Source organism: Rhincodon typus, chromosome 13 (assembly GCF_021869965.1).
Source record: "Rhincodon typus isolate 14 chromosome 13, sRhiTyp1.1, whole genome shotgun sequence".
In the NCBI taxonomy this organism is placed as follows: Eukaryota; Metazoa; Chordata; class Chondrichthyes; order Orectolobiformes; family Rhincodontidae; genus Rhincodon; species Rhincodon typus.
Genome location: NC_063344.1, coordinates 16,023,432 through 16,044,681, shown reverse-complemented (window position 1 = coordinate 16,044,681; position 21,250 = coordinate 16,023,432). Strand labels below are relative to the sequence as shown.

Sequence of the window (21,250 nt, the reverse complement as noted above, 5' to 3'; positions counted from 1 at the left end):
TGGGGCGAAGATGAATGAAACAAAGAACTAAAAGTGAGGACTGTTATATGTTGAAGGATCATTTAAGAGAGATGGAAAAATATCTGAGGGTAGGTGAGAAGGCATGTGTTCACAGCCAGGTGACCTGCATTTGGAATGCACTCTTTGAAAAGGTGGTGGCAGCAGATTCAAGTGACACTTACAAGGAGCTTGGATGAATACTTGAAGAGGGAATATTTGTCAAGTTGTGAGGAAAGGGCAGAGGAATAGGGCTAATTGGATGGCTCTTTCAAAGATCCAGTTTAGGTATGATGGGCTGAATGGTCTCCTCCTGTGCTGTGTGATTCTGTGCTTTTACTATAAATGGACTGCAAATTCACTAACACTCATTTTAAAAACTACCATCAAGTTCTACCCCAAGGATGGAATTGATAAGTAATCTTTGGCACACATTGCCTCACTTAAATCCATCACATTCTCTGGAGTCAGCAACAGAGCAGAGAGAAGAGGCAAAGACTATTTAGAATCTCGTAGTTGGTTGGCCACCTGTTGCCAAATCCAAAACTGGATCGAGGCAAGAAGAGTTGGCATTGTGTTTAGCTTCAGCATTTCATTAGCGGACTTATAACCTTACTGACATTAAAGTAACCATAAGACTCAAAATTAATTGAGAAACAGCAGACTTGCATTGGAAGAAAAAATCTGTTTCAGTGTTTTTGAAAATTGCAGCTATAAACCTTTAAAGGTGGGAAGAATTTTAGCATAATCCATTCGTGAAGAGTTGATTGGATCAAATTATGTCACTCACTTTTCACCCTGCTTTGTCGTACTTGCATGGTTTAAAATAGGCAGTGAATCAGATCATAAGACAAAGGAGCAGAAATTAGGCCATTTGGCCCATCGAGTCTGCTCCACCATTCATGGCTGATAAGTTTCTCAACTCCATTCTCCCACTTTCTCTCCACAACTCTTGATCCACTTTATAATCAAGAACCTATCTGACTTAAATATACTCAATGGCCTGGCCTCCACAGCCGTCTGTGGCAATGAACTCCACAGATTCACCACTCTCTAGCTGAAGATGTTTCTCCTTATCTCCAATCTAAAGGGTCTACCCTTTACTCTAAGGTGGTGCCCTCAGGTCCTAGTCTCTCCTACCAATGCAAACATCTTCCCAACTTCCAACCTGTCTATACCATTCAGTATTCTGTAAGTTTCAATTAGATTCCCCACCCCACCCCACCATCCTTCTGAACTTCATCAAGTATAGACTCAGAGTCCTCAAGCATTCCTCATATATTAAGGCTTTCATTCTTGGCATCATTCTCATGAATCTCCTCTGGACCTGTTCCAGGGCCAGTACATCCTTCCTGAGGTATGGAGCCCTAAATTGCTCACAATGTTCTAAATGTGGTCTGCCCAGAGCTTTATAAAGCCTCAAAAGTATATCCCTGCTTTTATATTCTAGTTCTCTCGAAATAAATGCCAACATTGTATTTGCCTTCTCAACTACTGACTCAACTTTCTGCCAGGTAGCTAATCTTCTATCCATGCTAGTATCTTGCCTCTAACATGATGGTCCCTTATCTTACTCAGCAGCCTCCTGTGTGGCACCTTTTCAAAGGCCTTCTGGAAGTCCAGCTAGAAAACATCCATTGGATCTCTTTGGTCTAACCTGCTAATTACCTCCGCGAAGAATTCTAATAGATTAGTCAGGCATGATCTCCCCTTGATGAAACCATGCTGACTTCGCCCTTTTTTTAACCATGCACTTCTAAGTATTCAGAAATCTCATCCTTCACATTGGTAAGATTTTAGAGTCCAATGACCAAGGTCAGGTTAATCAGCCTGTAATTTCCCATCTTTTGCCTTACTCCCTTCTTAAACAGAGGGGTTAAATTAGCAATTTTCCAGTCCTCTTGGACCCTCCCTGACTCCAGTGATTCCTGAAAGATCATCACCAATGCCTCCATTATCTCTTCAGCAGTCTCCTTCAGAACTCTGAGGTGTAGTCCACTTGGTCTAGGTGATTTATCCACCTTCAGACCTTTCAGGTTTTCTAACACTTTCTCCTTGGTGATGGCCACCATATTCACCTCTGCTCCCTGACTCTCTTGAATTTTTGGGATATTACTCGTGTCTTCCACTGTGAAGACTGACACAAAGTACTTATTCAGTTCCTTAGCTATTTCTTTGTTCCCCATTCCTCTTTCTCCAGCATCATTTTCCAGGGGTCCAATGTCCACTTTTGTCTCTCTTTTGTCCTTTATATATCTAAAGAAACTCTTGCAATCTTCTTTTGTATTACTGGCTAGCTTACCCTCATTTTTAATCTTCTCCTTCCTTATTTCTTTTTTCGTTGCCCTCTGTTGGTCTTTGTAGGCTTGTCAATTCTCTGGTTTCCTGCTGCCCTTTGCCACATTATATACTCTCTCTTTTGCTTTTATACTGTCCCTGACTTCCCTAGTCAGCCATGGTTGCCTCATCCTCCCTTTAGTATGCTTCTTTTCCCTAGGGATGAATTTTTGCTGTGTCTCCCAAATTACTCCCAGAAACTCCTGCCATTGCTTTTCAACTGCCTTTCCTGCTAGGGTCCTCTACCTGTCAATTCTGGTCAGCTCCTCCCTCATGCTTCTGTAGTTGCCTTTACTCAACTGTAATACCATTACATCTGATTCCACGTTCTCCCTCTCAAATTGCAGTAAATTCTATCATATTAAGATCACTGCCTCCAAAGGGTTCCTTCACCTTAAGCTCCCTTACCAAGTCTGCCTCATTGCACAACACTAAATCGAGAATTGCCTGTTCGCTAGTGGTCTCTACCACAAGCTGCTCCAAAAGCCATTTCATAGACATTTCACGAATTCATTTCTTGTGATCCACTACCAACCTGATTTTCCCAGTCCAACTGCATATTGAAATTCCCCATGATCACTGTAACCTTGCCTTTCTTACACACCTTTTCTATCTTCTGGTGTATCTTGTGCCCCAAATCCTGACTACTGTTTGGAGGCCTGTACATAACTCCCTGTTTTTCAACTCTACCCAGACAGATTCTACATCTTCAAACCTACTTTGTTTCTTGCTAGTGATTTAATATCATTTGTTACTAAAAAGGCACCCCACCCCCTCTGACTACCTGCCTGTCTTTTCTGTACGATGTATATCGCTGGATATTTAGCTCCCAGTCCAGATCCCCTTGTAACCACTTCTCTGTGATGCCCACCATGTTCAGCCCTGCCAATTTTGATCTGTGCCTCAAGCTCATTTACGTTATATTGTACATTGCATGCATTCAGACACAACACCTACATTCCTGTACTGACAGTCCCTCTTCTCATTGTCATTCGTTTATCCAGTGTGCATGAAGTTTGATTCCTAACCTTTTCCAAAACACTTTGTCCTATTTTGTGCGCTGGACACTTTAATAATCTCTCCCAAGTTCTCCTTTCCTTTTTTTTTTTCACATTTTTCCATGAAGTTGAATCCACCCCCACAGATGTTTACCTGCTGCTTTATTTCCCATTGGCCATTATACTCCTTGGAGTTTTACCCTTCCCTACCTCCCCACTTTAAAGTCCTGTTGACCAGCCTATTTACCCTTTTCGCTAGAACATTGGTCCCAGCTTGCTTCAGGTGGAGACCGTCCCAATGGTACAAATCCCTCCTGTTCCAATACTGATGCCAGTGCCCCCTGGCAGAATCATGTAGAAGTGGCTCGGCTAAAATGTGGACTTTCCATTCACTGAGGCAATTGGATGCTTAAAGTGTCCAAGACTTAATTAGCAAATGAGGTTTAAAGATAGCCAATCCACAAATGAAACAATGGAATATTGATCTTCAATATTTCCCACCTGTTTTTTTTCTTTATTTCTATAGAATTTGTTCCTGAACATGAGATTTTGAAGCAGGTACAGGTTATACTTCCCCTCAAGCTTGCTTAGTCATTCAATATGATCATGGCTAATCTTTGCCCTTAACTCTACTTACCTCCCTGATCCGAATATCCCCAAGTCCCTTAACATCCAGAAATTTATCAATGTCAGTTTAACTCATCAATTGCGATTCCGTGGGCCACTGGGTAAGACAACGCCAAACATTCAAAACCCTTCGAGCAAAATGTTCTTCCTCATCTAATTCTAAACGACTGTGCCTGACAAATCTAACTGATTACAGCAGACTTAACTGATAATTTCACTATCTTCTTCCTACAGGAACATTCTGGCTTCTTCTGAAATCCTTAGTTCACCTGAAACACGGCAAATCCACCTGGGCTCCCAACTTGGCACTTCAGTCCAAACAAGTGTTATACACAATCGGACCTACCCAGGGGCAGGTAAACTCACAAATCTATTTAGAGCTCAGTTGTGTGTGCGATAGCTCAATTTTTTTACTTACTTTTCACTTCCTGTTTGTGGAGTTGGAATTGAAGCAATTAATACACAAATAAAATATTTGCAGGAAAATAGTAACCTGTATTAAATACTTGGCAAATAAAAATGACAAGAGTTTTGTTATTATAGTGGGGACACACTCCAACATTTCTAGATTCTGCTCCTTCATGCTCCAACAGATTGTAATGGGAGATTGTGAATTTATATTTTTAAGCCAGTGGGTCAAGAAGAACGTGAAAGTCCATGGAATTCTGAGTTCTCAGGGTTCAAATTCAATAGTTAATCCTTTGAAATTTAGATGTGATTCTCATTACCTTTTCTTTATTCTTTGATGGGATGTGGGCACCACCGGCAAGACCAGATTTGATGCCCATCCCTGGATACCATTGAACTCAGTGGCTTGTTAGATTATTTCAATGAGAGTCACGAGTCAACTATGTTCCTGTAGATCTGGTGTCAAATGTAGGTCAGACCAGCTAATGGTGGCAGCAACTGTCTTTACCTAAAGGACATTATTGAATCAGGCGAGCTTTTACAAAAATTGGTGATCATATCATACACCTCAGATTTGAAACAGTATGCAGCAAGATCTGGACAACATCCAGGCTTCGGGTAAGAAGTAGCAAGTAATATTCTTTCCACACAAGTACCAGGTAATAACTGTCCAATAACAGACAACTTAACCATTGCTCCTTGTTGTTCAATGTCATTCACTGAATTCCCAACTATCAATATCCTGAAGTTACCATTAAACATAAACATAACTGGACTAGCCATATAAATACTGTGGCTACAAAAGCAGAGGCTAGGAATTCTGCTTGAGTACCTCATCTTCTGTCTCCCTAAAGCCTGTCCATCACCTACATTGAACAAGTCAGGAGTGTTATGAAATACTCTCCACTTATTTGGATGGGTAACACTGAAAAAGCTTAATGCCATCCAGGACAAAGCAGCCTGTTTGATTGGCACCCCATCTACCACATTCAACATTCACTCCCTCCACCATCTATGCACAATTGCAGCAGTGTATGGCATCTACACAATGTACTGTAATAACTCATCAACTCTCCTTCAACAGCACCATCCAAATCCATGACCGTTACCATCCAGAAGGGCAAGAGTAGCAGATGAATTTGAACATCATTGCTTGCATTTTCAATTGCAAGCCACACACCATCCTGGGTTGAACTATATTGCCATTACTTCTATGTCACTGGGTCAAAATCCTGGAACTCCCTTCCTAACCATGGGAGCCCGCACACCCCAAGAACTGTAGTGGTTCAAGAAGGCAGCTCACTGCTACCATCTCCAGGGCAATCAAGAATAGGTAATAAATGTTGACCTAGCCAGTTACACCCATATCCCATAAATCCATAATTTTCTTTAAAGAATTATTTAACTGCAAGACGGGCTGCCTTTTAATCCATCTGCAAAGAATATCTTCATGAGTTTACGGTCCGCACTTTAAACCTGGGTAGCCAATTGCAACATCTGAACTCCTTGGTTCTATTCCAACCTATAGCTTGCTAACAAAATTGCATACAGAAATACTTGGAAGGTCATATGTCAGCAAATGCTTCTTTATCCAAAGGGGAGTGGAAACACTAGAATTCTCTTCCCTTATAAAGCTGTTGATGCTTAATAATTTGGAACTGAGATTGCTGGAATTTTCTAAGATTTTTATTGAGGAATATGTTAGGCAGGGATGGTGTTAAGATACACTTAGGTAACGCTCTAATCGAATGGCAAGAACCAGCTTATGGGCTGATGAGCCACCTCATGATCTAAGAGTGATTAAATTATTTATCATGCTGGATTTCCTTTTGCTAAGAATTTAATTACTTTTTAAGGTTTTTAAATATTTCTCAATCACACCACTGGAGCAGGTGGGACTTGAATCCAGGTCTCGTAGCTCGGAATTAAGGACACTTCTGTTGCAGGACAAGAACCTTTTAAGGTTTTATCAATGATAACAAGATGTAGAGCTGAATGAACACAACAGGCCAAGCAGCATCAGAGGAGCAGGAAAGCTGACGTTTCAGGTCTGGACGCTTCTTCAGAAATGGGGGAGAGGAAGGGGATTCTGAAATAAAGAAATAAAGAGAGAGAGGGGGGGAGGCGGATGGAAGATGGATAAAGGAGCAGATAGGTGGAGAGGAAATGGACAGGTCAAAGAGGCAGGGATGGAGCCAGTAAAGGTGAGTGTAGGTGGGGAGTTAGGGTGGGGGTTGGTCAGTCCAGGGAAGATGGACAGGTCAAGGGGGCGGGGATGAGGTTGGTAGGTAGGAGTTGGGGGTGGGGCTTGAGGTGGGAGGAGTGGATAGGTGGGAGAAAGGACGGACAGGTTAGGGAGGCGGGGACGAGCTGGGCTGGTTTTGGGATGCGGTCGGGGGAGGGGAGATTTTGAAGCTTGTGAAGTCCACATTGATACAATTGGGCTACAGGGTTCCCAAGCGAAATATGAGGTGCTGTTCCTGCAACCTTCGGGTGGCATTGTTTTGGCGCTGGAGGAGGCCCAGGATGGACATGTCGTCGAAGGAGTGGGAGGGGGAGTTGAAGTGGTTTGCGACTGGGAGGTGCAGTCGTTTGTTGCGAACTGAGTGTAGGTGTTCCACAAAGCGGTCTCCAAGCCTCCGCTTGGTTTCCCTGATGTAGCGGATACAGTATACCACATTAGCAGATGTGCAGGTGAACATCTGTTTGATGTGGAAGGTTTTCTTGGGGCCTGGGATGGGGACCTTGAGGGGGAGGTGTAGGGGCAGGTGTAGCACTTCCTGCGGTTGCAGGGGAAAGTGCCGGAGGTGGTGGGACTGGTGGGGAGTGTGGAGCGGACAAGGGAGTCACAGAGACAGTGGTCCCTCCAGAAGGCAGATTAGGGTGGGGAGAGAAAAATGTCTTTGGTGGTGGGGTCAGATTGCAGATGGTGGAAGTGTCGGAGGATGATGCATTGGATCCGGAGGTTGGTGGGGTGGTATGTGAGGATGAGGGAGATTCTGTTTTGGTTGTTATTGCGGGGAGGGGGAGTGAGGGATGAGTTGCGGGAAATGCGAGAGACGCGGTCGAGGGCATTTTCGACCACTGTGGAGGGGAAGTTGCGGTTCTTGAAAAACAAGGAAAAAAGATTTTGTCAATCCTATGTTGACCACACTCAGCTCAGTCTATCATTGTACAGTATGTTGAATCTGGTATTAGCTGTGGAACACTGGAACAGGACCTTGTCCTTTAGCCCTACAAGATTGTTCTGCTCCTCAATGAGATCTTGGCTGATCTGTTACCTAAAGTCTTCTATTCATTCCTCACGTCCCTTAAGACTTTGGTTTAATAAAATGTTGACAATTTCAGCTTTAAAATAGAAGTGTTAGAGTTGTCAGATACTTGTAGCAAAAAAAGGTTTCTATCTGAACCAATCTGTCAGAACTCAGTAATATTGTACAAACTTGCTTTGAAGGTTTCAATATTCTGCCACCAGAAACAATGGATTCAATGCTCAGACGCCAAGAACTGATTCACAAGCAGAATCTGGTTAGGTGAGCAGAGGCTTGCAATATAGAAGTGATGCATTGACTGTTTAATTGTTTGAATGCTGACTTTTCTCTGCAACTAGTCAAATATACAGCTTAATGCATAGATTCTATAGAAGAAGAGCAGCTGCAATAATAAGCTTCAGGTTTTTTGTCTGATAGTGTTTTCAAATCCCTCCAATGCCTCACCATTTTCTACCTCTTCCACTCCTCTGCGGTCCTCCAACTCTGGCCTCTCACTAATTTTAAGACATGGCATCCATGGTTTTAGTGTCTGAAACCATTAAGCACTGGACATCCCTTTTAAAACATATCCACATTGATAGCTTTCAAAGAGATAACATAAAAACATTCAAATGTACAAATTAGAAGCAGAAGCTGTCCACTTGGGCTCTTGAGCCTGTTCCACTGTTTGATAAGATCATATCCGATCTGATTGTGGCTTAAACTCCAATTTCCTGTCATTCTGATGCCCTTGTTAATCTCGAGTCTATCTAACTCTGCCTTAAAAGTATCCAAGGACTCAGCCTCCAAAACTCTCTGGGAAGAGACTTTGAAAGGAAGTCTTGCTAAATCATATAAAACACTAGTTAGTCACACCTAGAAAACTGTGAACTGTTTTGGGCTCCTATCCAAGGAAAGATATATGGCATTGGAGGCAGTCCAGAAAACCTGATCTCAGGTATGGTGGGATTTTCTTATGAGGGATTTTCTTGTGAGGAGGGATCAATTAGGTTGGACCTGTATTCATTAAAGTTTAGAAGAAAGAGAGATGACCTTACTGAAACAGTTAAGATTCGAAGGGGTTTGATAGGGTAGATGTGGAGAGGTTATTTCCCTTCGTGGAAGGACTCGGAGTACAGAATCGCCTATTTAATTCCCCACGGTGAACTGTCAAGAATGCGTCATTTATTATACTCAAGGCTGAGATAGACAGATTTTTAATCAATAACAGAATCAAGGGTTATGAGAAAAAGGCAGGAAAGTGGAGTTGAGGGTGGTCAGATTAGCCATGATCTCAGGGAATCGGTGGAGCAGACACGATGGATCAAATGGCCTATTTCTGCTCCCTCATCTTATGGTCTTATATGCTTGCCCCCTGCTCCAGTTAGCTAAACAATCCTCTATTCATGCTAATCTATTACCCTGACACTACAAGTTGTTATTTAGTGCAATAGTCTTTGAGGTGTCACTTTTTCAAATGTGTTCTTGACATCTAACTTCCCTTATCTGTTACTTCCACAAAAAATATTAATAAATCAGCCAAACACAATTTCCCTTTCACAAAATCATGTTGACACATCCTGATCGCATTACAATTTTATAACTGCCCTGCTGTGGTCTCCTTATTAAGGATTATGACATCTTTCCTATGACTGCCCCTTTCAACTCTTCTGCTGTTTCGTCCAACACTCTTACAACGTCCTGTCCACACTTCTTGCCTATCACTGTGTACTGTCCTGCCCTCTCACCTCTTAAGTTATCCTGTCCACCCCTCTCAGATCTTGCATGTTTTGTCCACCCTTGTACCATTTTCTGAATTGTTCTGACCACCCATCTTGTCTCTTGCACTGTTCTATCCACAAGCCCCACCACCGCTCCCCCCGCCCCCCAACATTTTGCACTGTACTATCACCTCTTGGCTCCCATGCTATTCATGTCAGCAGTGCTGACCACAGGATTGGGGTCTATTCTGTACAATAATATGATGAAAATGAAATTTTGTTCTTTAATTTTCATGGTGCTTCGTGGAACACTGGGATGAAATTGTTTTTTCATGAGAATGCATAATGGGAGTGAAATTGGCAGCTCATTTTACATTACATTGATTTTCTTTTCCATTTATGCTGCTGAAGACCAATTTCAGGTTGCTCTTTCTCTCCTGCTATAGCATTTTGTTTTTTTTTCCATTTTAACACACCAGCATTCTGTTACAATTCAAATTAAGATATTGTGCTTTGAACAACTAGGTAATACTGTGACCAATCTTATATAGTTAATAAGTTTCCTGTTGGTGAAATATTTGAGAATTGAAGACATTTTCCAGGTGCTCCAGGTCTATAAACAAACATTCTTTGTGGACAGGACATCCATTATTGAAACCACTTAATCTCACTTCTACCTATTCCTGTAATAGGCAACCAATTAAGAATACCAGATTTATGCATAGACAACAAGAGAAAACTTAAGTCTTGGGGTTAGAAGTGTGTTTATATCAAGTTATCCCTAGTGTTCATTCTACATTGGGAGAATAAAATGTAATGCTTTTCATAGTTCATTTTTTTCAACAATATCTACAATGAGACAGGAATCTTATATCTAAAGTGATTGAATTCAATTCTAGGCTGGAAGTGGATGCACTACTCAATCAGAAGGAACTGGAGAACACCCATCGAAAAGGACCATTGGGAGTGGAAGTGCCTTTCGTTTGTCCTGGTATTTCAACAGATGAAATTGCATTCCACAATAGATACAGGCTACCCAAAGGCCAGCAAACCAATGAGGCAATCCTCCACCAAAATGCATTGGCCAACATTAGTGTTGATAATAGCCTGTTGGTGACATCTAATCCACATCCTCCAGTTAATACATTGTACAGAGATAGGAATCGGAGAGGCATAAAAAGAGCTGCCACTCTGAAGAATGCAGATGATAATTATAACAGTTCCAAAGGCCATGTAGAAGACAAGAAACTGGACTACATCTCAGTAACAGCAGTGGAGGGAAAGGAGATCGAATGTGAAAATGAGCCAAAGTCAGGTCTTTCAGCTAAACCAAATCAAAACAAAACGGACACAAATTTACTATGCCCTTTTGGATTAAGTAGCGATTATAAAGACAGTGAGCAAAGATTAAGAAAACATGGCAGTAGCAATGAGAAATTCTCAGAGGCAGACAATGGTAATACTTCTTACACTGGAACTGAGAAGAATATGTTCAAGAGCTGTGCCACATTTCCAAAGTATATGTTCCCTTCATCATTGCCTCTGCCAGCAATACCTTGCCGATTTCAGATACCAGGAAGTACACTAATGACATCAGGTAGGATATTATTTTCCAATGCATCGAAGGTCTCAATTGTAACAACTGCCTTAATCTTGGCTTATGACTCACTCCTTACTTTGGTTGATGATGATGAATGTATCTGACTGTGTGCGGCACGTGCTCACATGACACTTAAAATAAAAGTGGAGTTCCGAAGAAGAGTCATATCGTATTCAAAACATTTTCTGTTTCTGTCTCTATAGATGCTTCCAGACTTGTTCAGCTTCTCCAGAACTTTGTTTTTAATTGAAATTAATTAATTCTTAGGGCATTTCAGGAACAGTGTAATAGAGGCATAGAGATATACAGCACAGAAACAGACCCTTTGGTTCGACTTGTCCATACCGACCAGATATCCTAAATTAATCTAGTTCTATTTTCCAGCATTTGGCCCATATCCCTCTAAACTCTTCCTATTCATATACCCATCCAGATGCCTTTTCAATGTTGTAATTGTACCAGCCTCCACCACTTCCTCTGGCAGCTCATTCCATACACGCACCACCCTCTGCGTGAAAGAGTTGCTCTTTAGGTCCCTTTTAAATCTTTCCCCTCTCACCTTAACCCTATGCTCTCTAGTTTTGGACTCCCCCACCCCAGGGAAAAGACTAAGGCAAATATAAATTAGAACCATAGACTGGTTCAGCAGAGAGTGAAACTTTTTGTCTATCATATCTATGCTGGCCCTTCGCAAGAGCAAATTGACCAGTCCTTAGCCACTGTCTTTTCCTCTCGAGCTGTGCAAACTTTTACTCTTCAGTTAATTATCCAATTGTCTTTTGAAAGCTATGGTTGAATCTGCCTACACTGTGCTCTCAGGCAGCTCATTCCAGGTCCTAACCACTGTCTGCTTAAAAACGTTTTCTTCATTTTGCTTTTGGTAATTTTACCATTCACCTTAAATCAGTATCCTCTAGTTCTCAGCCCTTTCCCAATGGGAACAGTTTCTCTCTGTCTACTCTGTCCATATCCCTCATGATTTTGAACAGCTCTATCAAGTCTAATATCAACCTTCCCTTTCTCCGTGGAGAACAGACCTCTAATCTATCAATGTACCTGAAGTTCCTTATTCCTGCAACTATTCTTCTAAACCTTTTTGGTGTTCTCTCTAATGCTTCGTTATCTCTAACTAAAACAATGTGGACAAGTTAAATGAGTCAAAGCAATATGGACAGGTTAGAGGAGTGGGAAACCTGGTGGTAGATGGCATGTAATGAGGGAAATGTGAGGATAAATGAACAATCATTTAGGACTGAAGTAATGAAAAATTGTTTCAATCCACGGTTTATGAATCCCCTACCCTGTGAGTGTTGTGGATGTCTGTTTTGAACGTATTTAAGACTGAGATAGACAGATTTGTGGTCCTTCAGGGAATCAAGGATATGGGGAGCAAGTGAGAAAGTGGAGTTAAAACCACAGATCGACTATGATCATATTAAATGATGGAATAGGTTTGATGAGTCACATGGTCTACTCCTGCTCCTATTCTTTGTTTTTATGTACTTATGTTCATTTAACTTTGCACTCTTCCTAAAGTGATGTGCTCAGAATCAAACACATTACTCCAGTGAAGACCAACCCAGAATTTCATAAAAATTCCTTGCTTCATTACTTTATGCCTTCATTTTTAAAACCTCTTCTTCAATTTGCCACCTTCAACAATTTATGTACATATAAACCCAGGTCCCTCGATCTTTAGAAATTGTACCCTTTAGTCTATATTGACTCAATAAAAACTGAAAGAACTGCGGATGCTGGAAATCAGAAATGGCTGGAAAGGCTCAGCAAGTCCAGCAGCATCTATGGACAGAAATCAGAGTTAACATTTTGGGTCCAGTGACCTTTGCTCAGAACACTGTTTCTGTTTTATTTTGACTTTCCTTGTTCTCTCTCTCAAAATGTATCAATTCACACTTTTAAGTGTATAATTTGTTCTAATTCAATATTTTTCTTTCAATATTAATTGAACATATAAATTCTTATTTCAACTGCTTAACAAACATATTAATTCTTTTAAAAGTAACAGCTTAATTTCATTGTTAAACAACAACTAGATTTTGGAATACTACATCAATTTCCTCCTATAATATCACCTCACATAAATTCATTCATGATGTATAGTGAGAGTGGTTTTAAATGAGGCTGGCTGAGGATTTGAATTAATTACTGACTCATTTCATGTCTTCTCTACTTCCAAATCCTACTGAAACAAAATGACAACCTTTCATCTTTTCTTCAGCAGGACCCAATGCTGTCTTCTTACCGGAAGAGGACGAAATCATTCAGAAGTGGACGGTGGACGATGTTTACAAGTTTGTCAGCCTCTTGCCCGGTTGCTCAGATTATGCTCAAGTAAATGTTTTCCTTTTCAATTTTATGATGGCTGATCTCACCACTCTACATTATTTCATTTATTGAATGCTTCAGTGGAGGCAAATGTAGCAACCAATTTATACACAGCAAGGTCCCACAAACAGCCAATGAGAGAAACAGTTACTAATCTTCCTGTGACATGAGGGATAAAAGATGTCCAAGATTTGAGGGAACTGCCATATTGTGGGTTAAACATGAACACAAGAAACTTTAATTCTATCCAAATATCTAAACATGCTCTAGGTTTCAGCAGATCCCATGGAGAGAAAAACTAAGTTAACATTCTAGGTCACTGACCTTTCACTAGAGCAGGAAAGGTCATTGACCTGACACATTGGACTGAATTTTACTGTGGGCCCAAACGCCACAGCAGTGCTGCTTTGGTCGGTTGTGAGACATCCAGCTGTATTTTGCAGAGCTCCATCAATTAATCACTTGTTATCAAACCTTGTGCCCTTTTAAAAGAAGTCTGCTTGGCCCAAAAACTGACAGAGGGTGGAGAGCTCTATACTCTCAGCAGTGCCACTGTAAGCAGTGGCAATTGATGGGATGGCATCTGGAATGAAAGGTCTTATGAAAGGACAAATAGGTAAGTGTAATCCGGAAGGACCAAGGTGATGGGTGAGAGTGAAATGAATGTCCAGTAGTGTCCAGCAAGAGGGTGAGAAGCGGTGGATGGAGTGGGGAGGCAGTACCCTAGCCATGGACTCCCCCACCCAGATGGCCATAAAGTACTTGAACATGATTGTCCCTGCCACCACCCCAAGGTCATCTCTGGCCATTGCAGAAAACCCAGCACACTGGCAATGCCAGTGGGAACAGAAACACATCAATGCCTGCTTTAATGGCTGAATTGGCCTCTGGGCATGAGGATCATAATCCAACCTCCCCAACATTGGTAAAATGACAGTGGAGTAGGGCTTTTGAGATGGGGGGGAGGTGGTGGTCATGAGCTCCATCTGCTTTTCTTTTTGTTTCTCTATTGTCGTTTTTTTTTCCCTGTTCTATTTGATTTTACTTACTTCTTGGTGAAGAGCTTAGTCATGGTGACAGCATCAGCAAGTCAGCCCAGTAGTGCGGACTTATGGTGGCGGTGGTGAGAGTTTGGGTTCCCAGTGGCTTCTGCATCATCAAGGTGGTCCTAGCACTGACTCATGACTATTGCAGAGGCAAGTTTGCATTCCCAGTGGTGTCTGCATCTAGTGCAGATTCATGACGGAGGCTGCATTGGCAAGGTCGGCCTGAAGTGGACTCATGGCAGCAGTGGAGTCAAGTTTGGGCCAGTATGATACCTGATAGCATCAGTGGCATCTGCACTGGCAAGGTCCAGCGAGCATTCAGTAGTAGGGGTGTCAGTGGAAGCAAGATGGCGCCGAAGAGTGGCAACTTTCACTCCAGCGGTGCAGCAAAGGGACTCGTGCCTGGCCCATGATGGAGCACTTAACATGGACAGTAAAGTCAGACACTTTCTTTGTTTCTTCATTTTTGTGTCTTTATATTCTTTGTTTTGGTTTATTTTTCTATGTTTTAAGATGACGCCAGAGTGGCAACACTATGCTCCACTTTTCACTGTATTTTGTAACAAGATACATGTGACAATAAATAAATAAATCAAACTAAAATGCCAAGACAACAGGAAGACCACGGATTTTCCAGCTCCCACCTTCCCTCACTATTTTATGGACCCATCTGCCTTGCAACCACACCATCCTACAGTGCAAAAAATAGCTGATAACTCTATTAACCTCTCCACAGATTGTACCTGACCTGCTGGCTATCCCTGTCTTTTTATGGCTTTATTGCAGATATCCAACATCTATGCTACTTCGCTTCTGCCCTCAGTTTAATGTCTTTAAAAATAGATCTGCCCAAGCCAGAACCTCTTACATGACAACAGTGTTTGCAAAGCACAAAATGTCACTATTTCCTCCCACATGCACTGTTCTCAGTAGATGCAGATGAATGCATGGAAGCAACATCAATTATAAAGTGGCACATGGAACCAGAAAGAGTCTGAAGAAGCAACCATTCATTTTATTTTTCAAAGCCACCATTGGGCAAGGACGAGCAACACAAACCAACCAAATAAATTATTGAACCACTGTTCATTTAGTAACCACTACCTGGATTTTTACAGTGGTGCCACATCACCCAAAGAGTCAATGGAGAATGCACTGACATATTGATATTGATGGCCCCTCAGCTATTTAAGCTTACAAGGGGCATCAGTTGGCTGGAGGTGGGATGTTAGCCTCCTTAATTGGAAAGAAGGATCAGCTGAGACTGCTACCAGACCATGTGACCCTCTAGTCCCAGCAGCCCCTGAAACAGGCCTGGCTAGGAAAGTTACTACAAGCAGTCCCCAAGATGCTACACTGTGGGGGCCGACAGAGACAGAGCAAGGGAGGGACAGGCAGAGAGTGTGTGTGTGCATATCTTTGAGGCTGGGCAGGAAATAGCTCTTTACGTGGTTATTTAAATGTAAAGTACTGTGCATGCTAGAGATCTGAAATAAAATGAAGGCAAAGTGTTGGAGTAACTTAGCAGGTCTGGCAGTATCTATGGAGAGACAAACTGAGTTGACGCTTTGAGTTCATTCTTCTGAGCCAAATCTATTTTTCTCTGCACAAATGTTGCTGGTCCTGTTGAATTTCTCTCATACTTTCTGCTTTTTTTACTTAAATGCTCATTAATTGGCCAATTAGTTTGCTAATCAATACATTTTCTTGCTTCTGACTAAAGTGAATGTGGATGGAGCATTGGTTTAGAGGCTTGGTTGATGTTCATATGTTTCATTTTCCTAACCCCTAGACCTTCAAAGATCATGCCATCGATGGAGAGACCCTTCCTCTTCTCACAGAAGGACACCTTTTAAACACAATGGGTCTGAAGCTGGGTCCAGCTTTGAAAATCCAGTCCCAGGTACATTCCAGGCTGTAACATGATATCAGCACCAATGTTCACCATCTCCATTGACAATCTTAAGGCAGAGGTAGATTGATTCTCGATTATCAAGGGGATGAAAGGTTATCAGGGTATGTAGGAATATAGAGTTAAGATTAAAATCACATCAGCCATAATCTTATTGAATGGCAGAGGGGGTTTGAAAGGTTGAATGGCCTTCTCTTACAGTGTGTTTGTTTGTTCATGGCTCAGGAAGACAATAGACACTCATTATTGATTATAAAATTATTAATTAACTAGCAAATATACTACTTTATTGTGGGAAATTGTAAATAATCTGTTACTATTGTGCTTCCATTCATTCTAACATCTGGTGAATATGCATAAGTTTGCTGAATGGAAATGGTTGCAACCTCATCAGTAGAATACAAAATTAAAGAGTGAAGATAGAATTGATGCTTCACTGGGATTGAGTGTAAAGAATATTGCTGGGACAAAGGATTTTTTTTGCTGTTTATAATAAAATCTTTCCAAATTGTCTTATGTTTATGGCTTTGCTTTTTTTCCCTTTTGTGTATTAAATTTGTTATTTATTTTAAGTACATTGAAAATATTTTCAGTGACTGACCACCGCAATAACAAAGTTGCAAAATTAGAACTTAGTGTTTATCAAACAGATTTCACTCTGGAATCTGACTTTGTCAGTATTACCATCAGTTGGGATCATAACATTATCATCCTCATTTCCTTGGACTTAAGAGTTTATTTGAAGGCATTATGCTAGACAGTTACAATTCTTACAGCTTCTAACAGCAGAAAAGTATTTCATTGACTATAGAGAATTTTAGAACATTCCTAGACTGTGAAAACAGTGGTGAAGATTCTGTCAATTATAAAAGACATTTACATTTTTCACTGGCCTGTTTACATGCTGAAGTCTGACAAAACAAAAGCAGAAACTGCTGAAGAAACTCAGCAGGTCTGGCAGCATCTGTGGAGAGAAAGCAGAGTTAACATTTCAGGTCCAGTGACCCTTCTTCAAAACAGTTCTTTGTTTTATAGAAGCAAGTCAAATATTGGCTCTGACTGTATTAAAAAAGTATTTTAATTGGAAGCAAATCATTTAATTGTAAAGTTCTAAGTAATGACAAGTAGACTAACACTTTTCTGATTCATTCTCATTCCAGGTGTCTCGACGTGTAGGGAATGCATTGTACATGATGAACTCAGCCCCCTCTGCACCCCTGCAAAGTACTTTTAGTGAAACAGTCAATCAGACTTCAGATGTAATTTCACCCATAACATCTGCTGGAGGTGATGACCCGCTAAGAAGTCCAGGTGGACAAGACCAGGAGAACTTCAAGCCTTCAGAACAGAGTACGGTGGAAAAAAGAGATAAAACACATGATGAGCAATGTCATTTACAGACTTCTGAAACTGTTTAGGTTGAGTTGTTCGAGCTGGATTCAATGTGTATTTCTCCTGAGTTTTGAGAGAGCTCCTTCTACGAAATACTTGAGTCAGAAAGCTATTAATCTTAAATTTTAAATAAGCTGCCTGTAACTGCGATTCTGTGAGAAATGGATGTTGGACCCCAAAAGTTTAAGGCCTTTTATTTTAAAAGATTTTGCATGGATACAGAAATTGATCCAAATTAAACAGATAAATATGTAACAGGAAGTTATTATTGCAGCTGTGGAATTTGTAGAACATATGTAGAAAATAACAAAGTTCATTCTTAACTATAATTCTCTCTCTCATTTAATCTATATTTATTCTTTCATGCTTTTTTTATTTCCATTTTGTAAGTTTCTTTGTATTGTACTTTTAACTATTTTCTCTTTTCATTCTCATCTTTCACTTTGTGTCATTTTATAGCTTTCTTTTCAAATATTGGGCTCTTCCAAAATAATTATATCTATTGCTTTTATTTTACATTAATCCTAAATAATCAAATCTATTTTTTCCAGTTCTTATTCTAAAAATTGATATTGTCTAGCATGTACCAATAAATAATAAGGAACATTGAAGAGTAAAAATTTCATTGGTTCAAAAGCATTACAAAATTTAAAGAATCTAAATTTTTTGCAAAAGTAATGTATTAATTCATAAGACATGAGCACAACTGACAGGGAATGTATCCTAGTTTCCCTTGAGAAAGTGGTGGTGAACTGCGTTCTTGTAACACTTCCGTGCAAGAGGTGAATTCCCACAATGCTGGTAGGGAGGAAGTTTCAGAATGTTGACATAATGATGACAATGGAGCTCGCAATAGTCAGAGTGGCATGTTAGTTGGACAGTAACTTGTAGGTGGTCCTGCTCTCATGAGCCTGCTGCCCTTGTCCATCTAGCTGTAGATGCCATGGGTTTGAAAGCTGCTTTCAAAGAAGGTATAGCGGGTTACTGCTGTACTTGATGACACATACAGGGTGTCAGCAATGGAGGGAATGAATGTTCAAAATGCGACTTGGAGGTGGGCAGTCCAGCGTAATCTAGTTGGCCTGAAAGAGTTATCTCAGAAACTTTGGAATAATTTCACCCAGTGATGTATAAATAACTGCCTCTGGGATGAACTGTTCTAAACTTGTCAGTTTGTTGTTAGTTGTTAGTCTGTTCTACTGTCGACAGTCACATAGCATTGACCTAGTTACTTTTTCTTAGGAGATAAGTGTCTCTTACTTAATGTTAACATAGTTAACCAGTCTTAAGCTAATGAGGAAGTTTATAAGAGAATTAGATTTTTAATTAGTAGTGTTATATATTGACAGTATATAACTGTTTGTGTCGCTAGAGTCTAATTACATGTAATAAATAGTAATTCTTGTTCAGTGCAGAAACCTGGTCTGTGCTTTCTATCAATTTGGGTCTGTAGGTCAGATAAATTGAGGAACCTTGCATAATTTGTAAAATTTTTAACTTCTGTGATGCATCTGGGAACAGTGAGGTTCCATTTCCAGTGCACTACCCTAGTGAGTTGTAACAAAGGGAACCTGTAACCCATACCTGGACTAGATTATATTCACTCTCACTCTGTAGTTCTAAAGTGGCCTACCACCACTGTAAGATAGCCTAACTGAGTGTATACACATACATAGGGCAAGAATTCGGAGGTGTTATGTATGAAAGTTTTTATTTAATTAAATGGTTAAAAGTTGTTCAGTTCCATGGTATTTTGGAGTTTAATGTTTCAGGATAAAAATTAGCTGAATTCATATTTTTAGTGTCTACTCAAACAATTAGGCATATGAGATTTGCACCTCTTGACTTTTTACAAAGCCACATTGTGAAATAGTCAGTCAAGGCAGATTTGAAATAAAAAGTGAAATATTGGAGGAGTGGGTGGAAAACAAAAGGCTCTGATTACTTTAGATGAAATACATTATTAGTTATGCAGATCTTCTGCAGAAATTAAACTATTACATTCTAGGTAATTGTATAAACAGTGAGTTCTTACACCATCTTACAGAGTAATGAATACTGGGCAATATTTCCCACTTCCAAACAACATACATGTAAAAAAGAATAAACATAAAGCTTACTATTGAATTTTTCTTTGCAGGTAGTATAATGGTATTCCCCAATACATAGCCTTATTGCAGTTGCCTCCAACTTCTCCTCGAAATATCTCCATAGTGTCTTGAAATGTGATGCAGTCCTTATCTTATAAGTGAGGCTCAATGAAAAGCTCTGTTGTTTCTCAGAACTGAGAAAAGCAGGTAAATCCTAGTCAAATCTGATTTCAGGCAATTGAGCCATAGGGCAGGGTGGGAGATGGAAACGACTAGCCTCAGCAACACACGAATGGAGATTAGTGGAAAATTGTATAAATATATCAAACCCTATCTCAACTTTACCTTCCAAAGCAGAAAGGTACGATGTCAAGTGGAAATAAGACTATCTCACTATTCTGCACAGAATTCTCTGACATCACTTCCCTGACTGCAGTACAAATAATGTTCACTTGGATAAGTTACCAGGTGGTACATTAAATCAGGATGATATCAAATTTAACTACAGTTCTGTCTTGTCTGGGAGTTGGTATGAAGGATGAAGGTGCTATTCACAGATGATCAGCCAGCTCTCTAAAATCACTGGCTAACATTCCCTCCTCAAACAACAGCACCAAAACAGTTTACCTACTCATCAACTCGATTTCAGATTGCTCAACCTTGTGCAAACATTGGTTTCTGTGTTTCCCAACATTATGACAGTGATTACTCTTCTTAAGTATGTCATTGGCTAAAATACACATTGAGACATCCGGAGAAAGAAACTGTAGAAAAGCAATTTTCTTCTTGACTTTTTTTTGTTCGGTACTCTTGGAACTAACCCCCAACAAAAGTGGATGAATGTTCTGGTGTCTAAAGATCATTAGTATTTTAGCAAACTTTTGTCAGAATGTTGAATGAGTTTAAATCAAATCCATGAAGGAGTGGGCTATCATTCGTAGAAGAGTAGGATCTAACTAGACTTTGGCCATTCCTTTTTTCCTTACATTTCAAACTAATTAATAGGATAATAGGCTGGCACAACATCATGGGCAAAGGGCCTGTACTGTGCTGTACTGTTCTATGTTCTATCCAGTAAAGGAAAAAAATAACTATACATTTACATATGTAAAGCACCTGATCACACCTCAAAACATTTGGAAGGGCAGAGTACCTGAAAGTGGAGGTGAAAAGAAGCAACACAATTGGAGAGGGGTAATAAAGTAATGAAAAACATAGGTTAAAAAGAGATAGGAAAAGAGGATCAAGAGTAACAGGTTGCGTTCCTAAGCAACGGCTAAAATAAGCAAATGTATGGATTCAGGGAAAACCCAAATTACATATCCTATAAAACTGGTTCTATAAAAACCAGAGAAAACAAGGTGTAGAGCTGGATGAACACAGCAGGCCAAGCAGCATCAGAGGAGCAGGAAGGCTGACGTTTCGGGCCTAGACCCTTCTTCAGAAATGGGGGAGGGGAAGGGGGTTCTGAAATAAATAGGGAGAGAGGGGGAGGCGGATAGAAGATGGATAGAGGAGAAGATAG

At 40.5% G+C, this 21,250-nt stretch overlaps 2 protein-coding genes across 2 annotated transcripts in view; one reads left to right on the top strand and one right to left on the bottom strand.

Annotated features, from left to right (window-relative positions):
- The window catches only part of samd7 (sterile alpha motif domain containing 7), a 29,372-nt gene extending 11,462 nt beyond the window's left edge, over positions 1-17,910 (top strand). Inside the window, exons 4-9 of the mRNA XM_020534382.2 lie at positions 4,194-4,315; positions 7,822-7,900; positions 10,239-10,936; positions 13,179-13,291; positions 16,124-16,234; positions 17,404-17,910. Of these exons, the coding sequence (XP_020389971.1) occupies positions 4,194-4,315; positions 7,822-7,900; positions 10,239-10,936; positions 13,179-13,291; positions 16,124-16,234; positions 17,404-17,661 (1,381 nt within the window). The 3' untranslated portion in view covers positions 17,662-17,910. The remainder of the gene's footprint in view (positions 1-4,193; positions 4,316-7,821; positions 7,901-10,238; positions 10,937-13,178; positions 13,292-16,123; positions 16,235-17,403) is intronic.
- The window catches only part of LOC109927648 (extracellular calcium-sensing receptor-like), a 216,078-nt gene that overhangs the window by 102,757 nt on the left and 92,071 nt on the right, over positions 1-21,250 (bottom strand). The gene's annotated exons all lie outside the window — the stretch shown is intronic.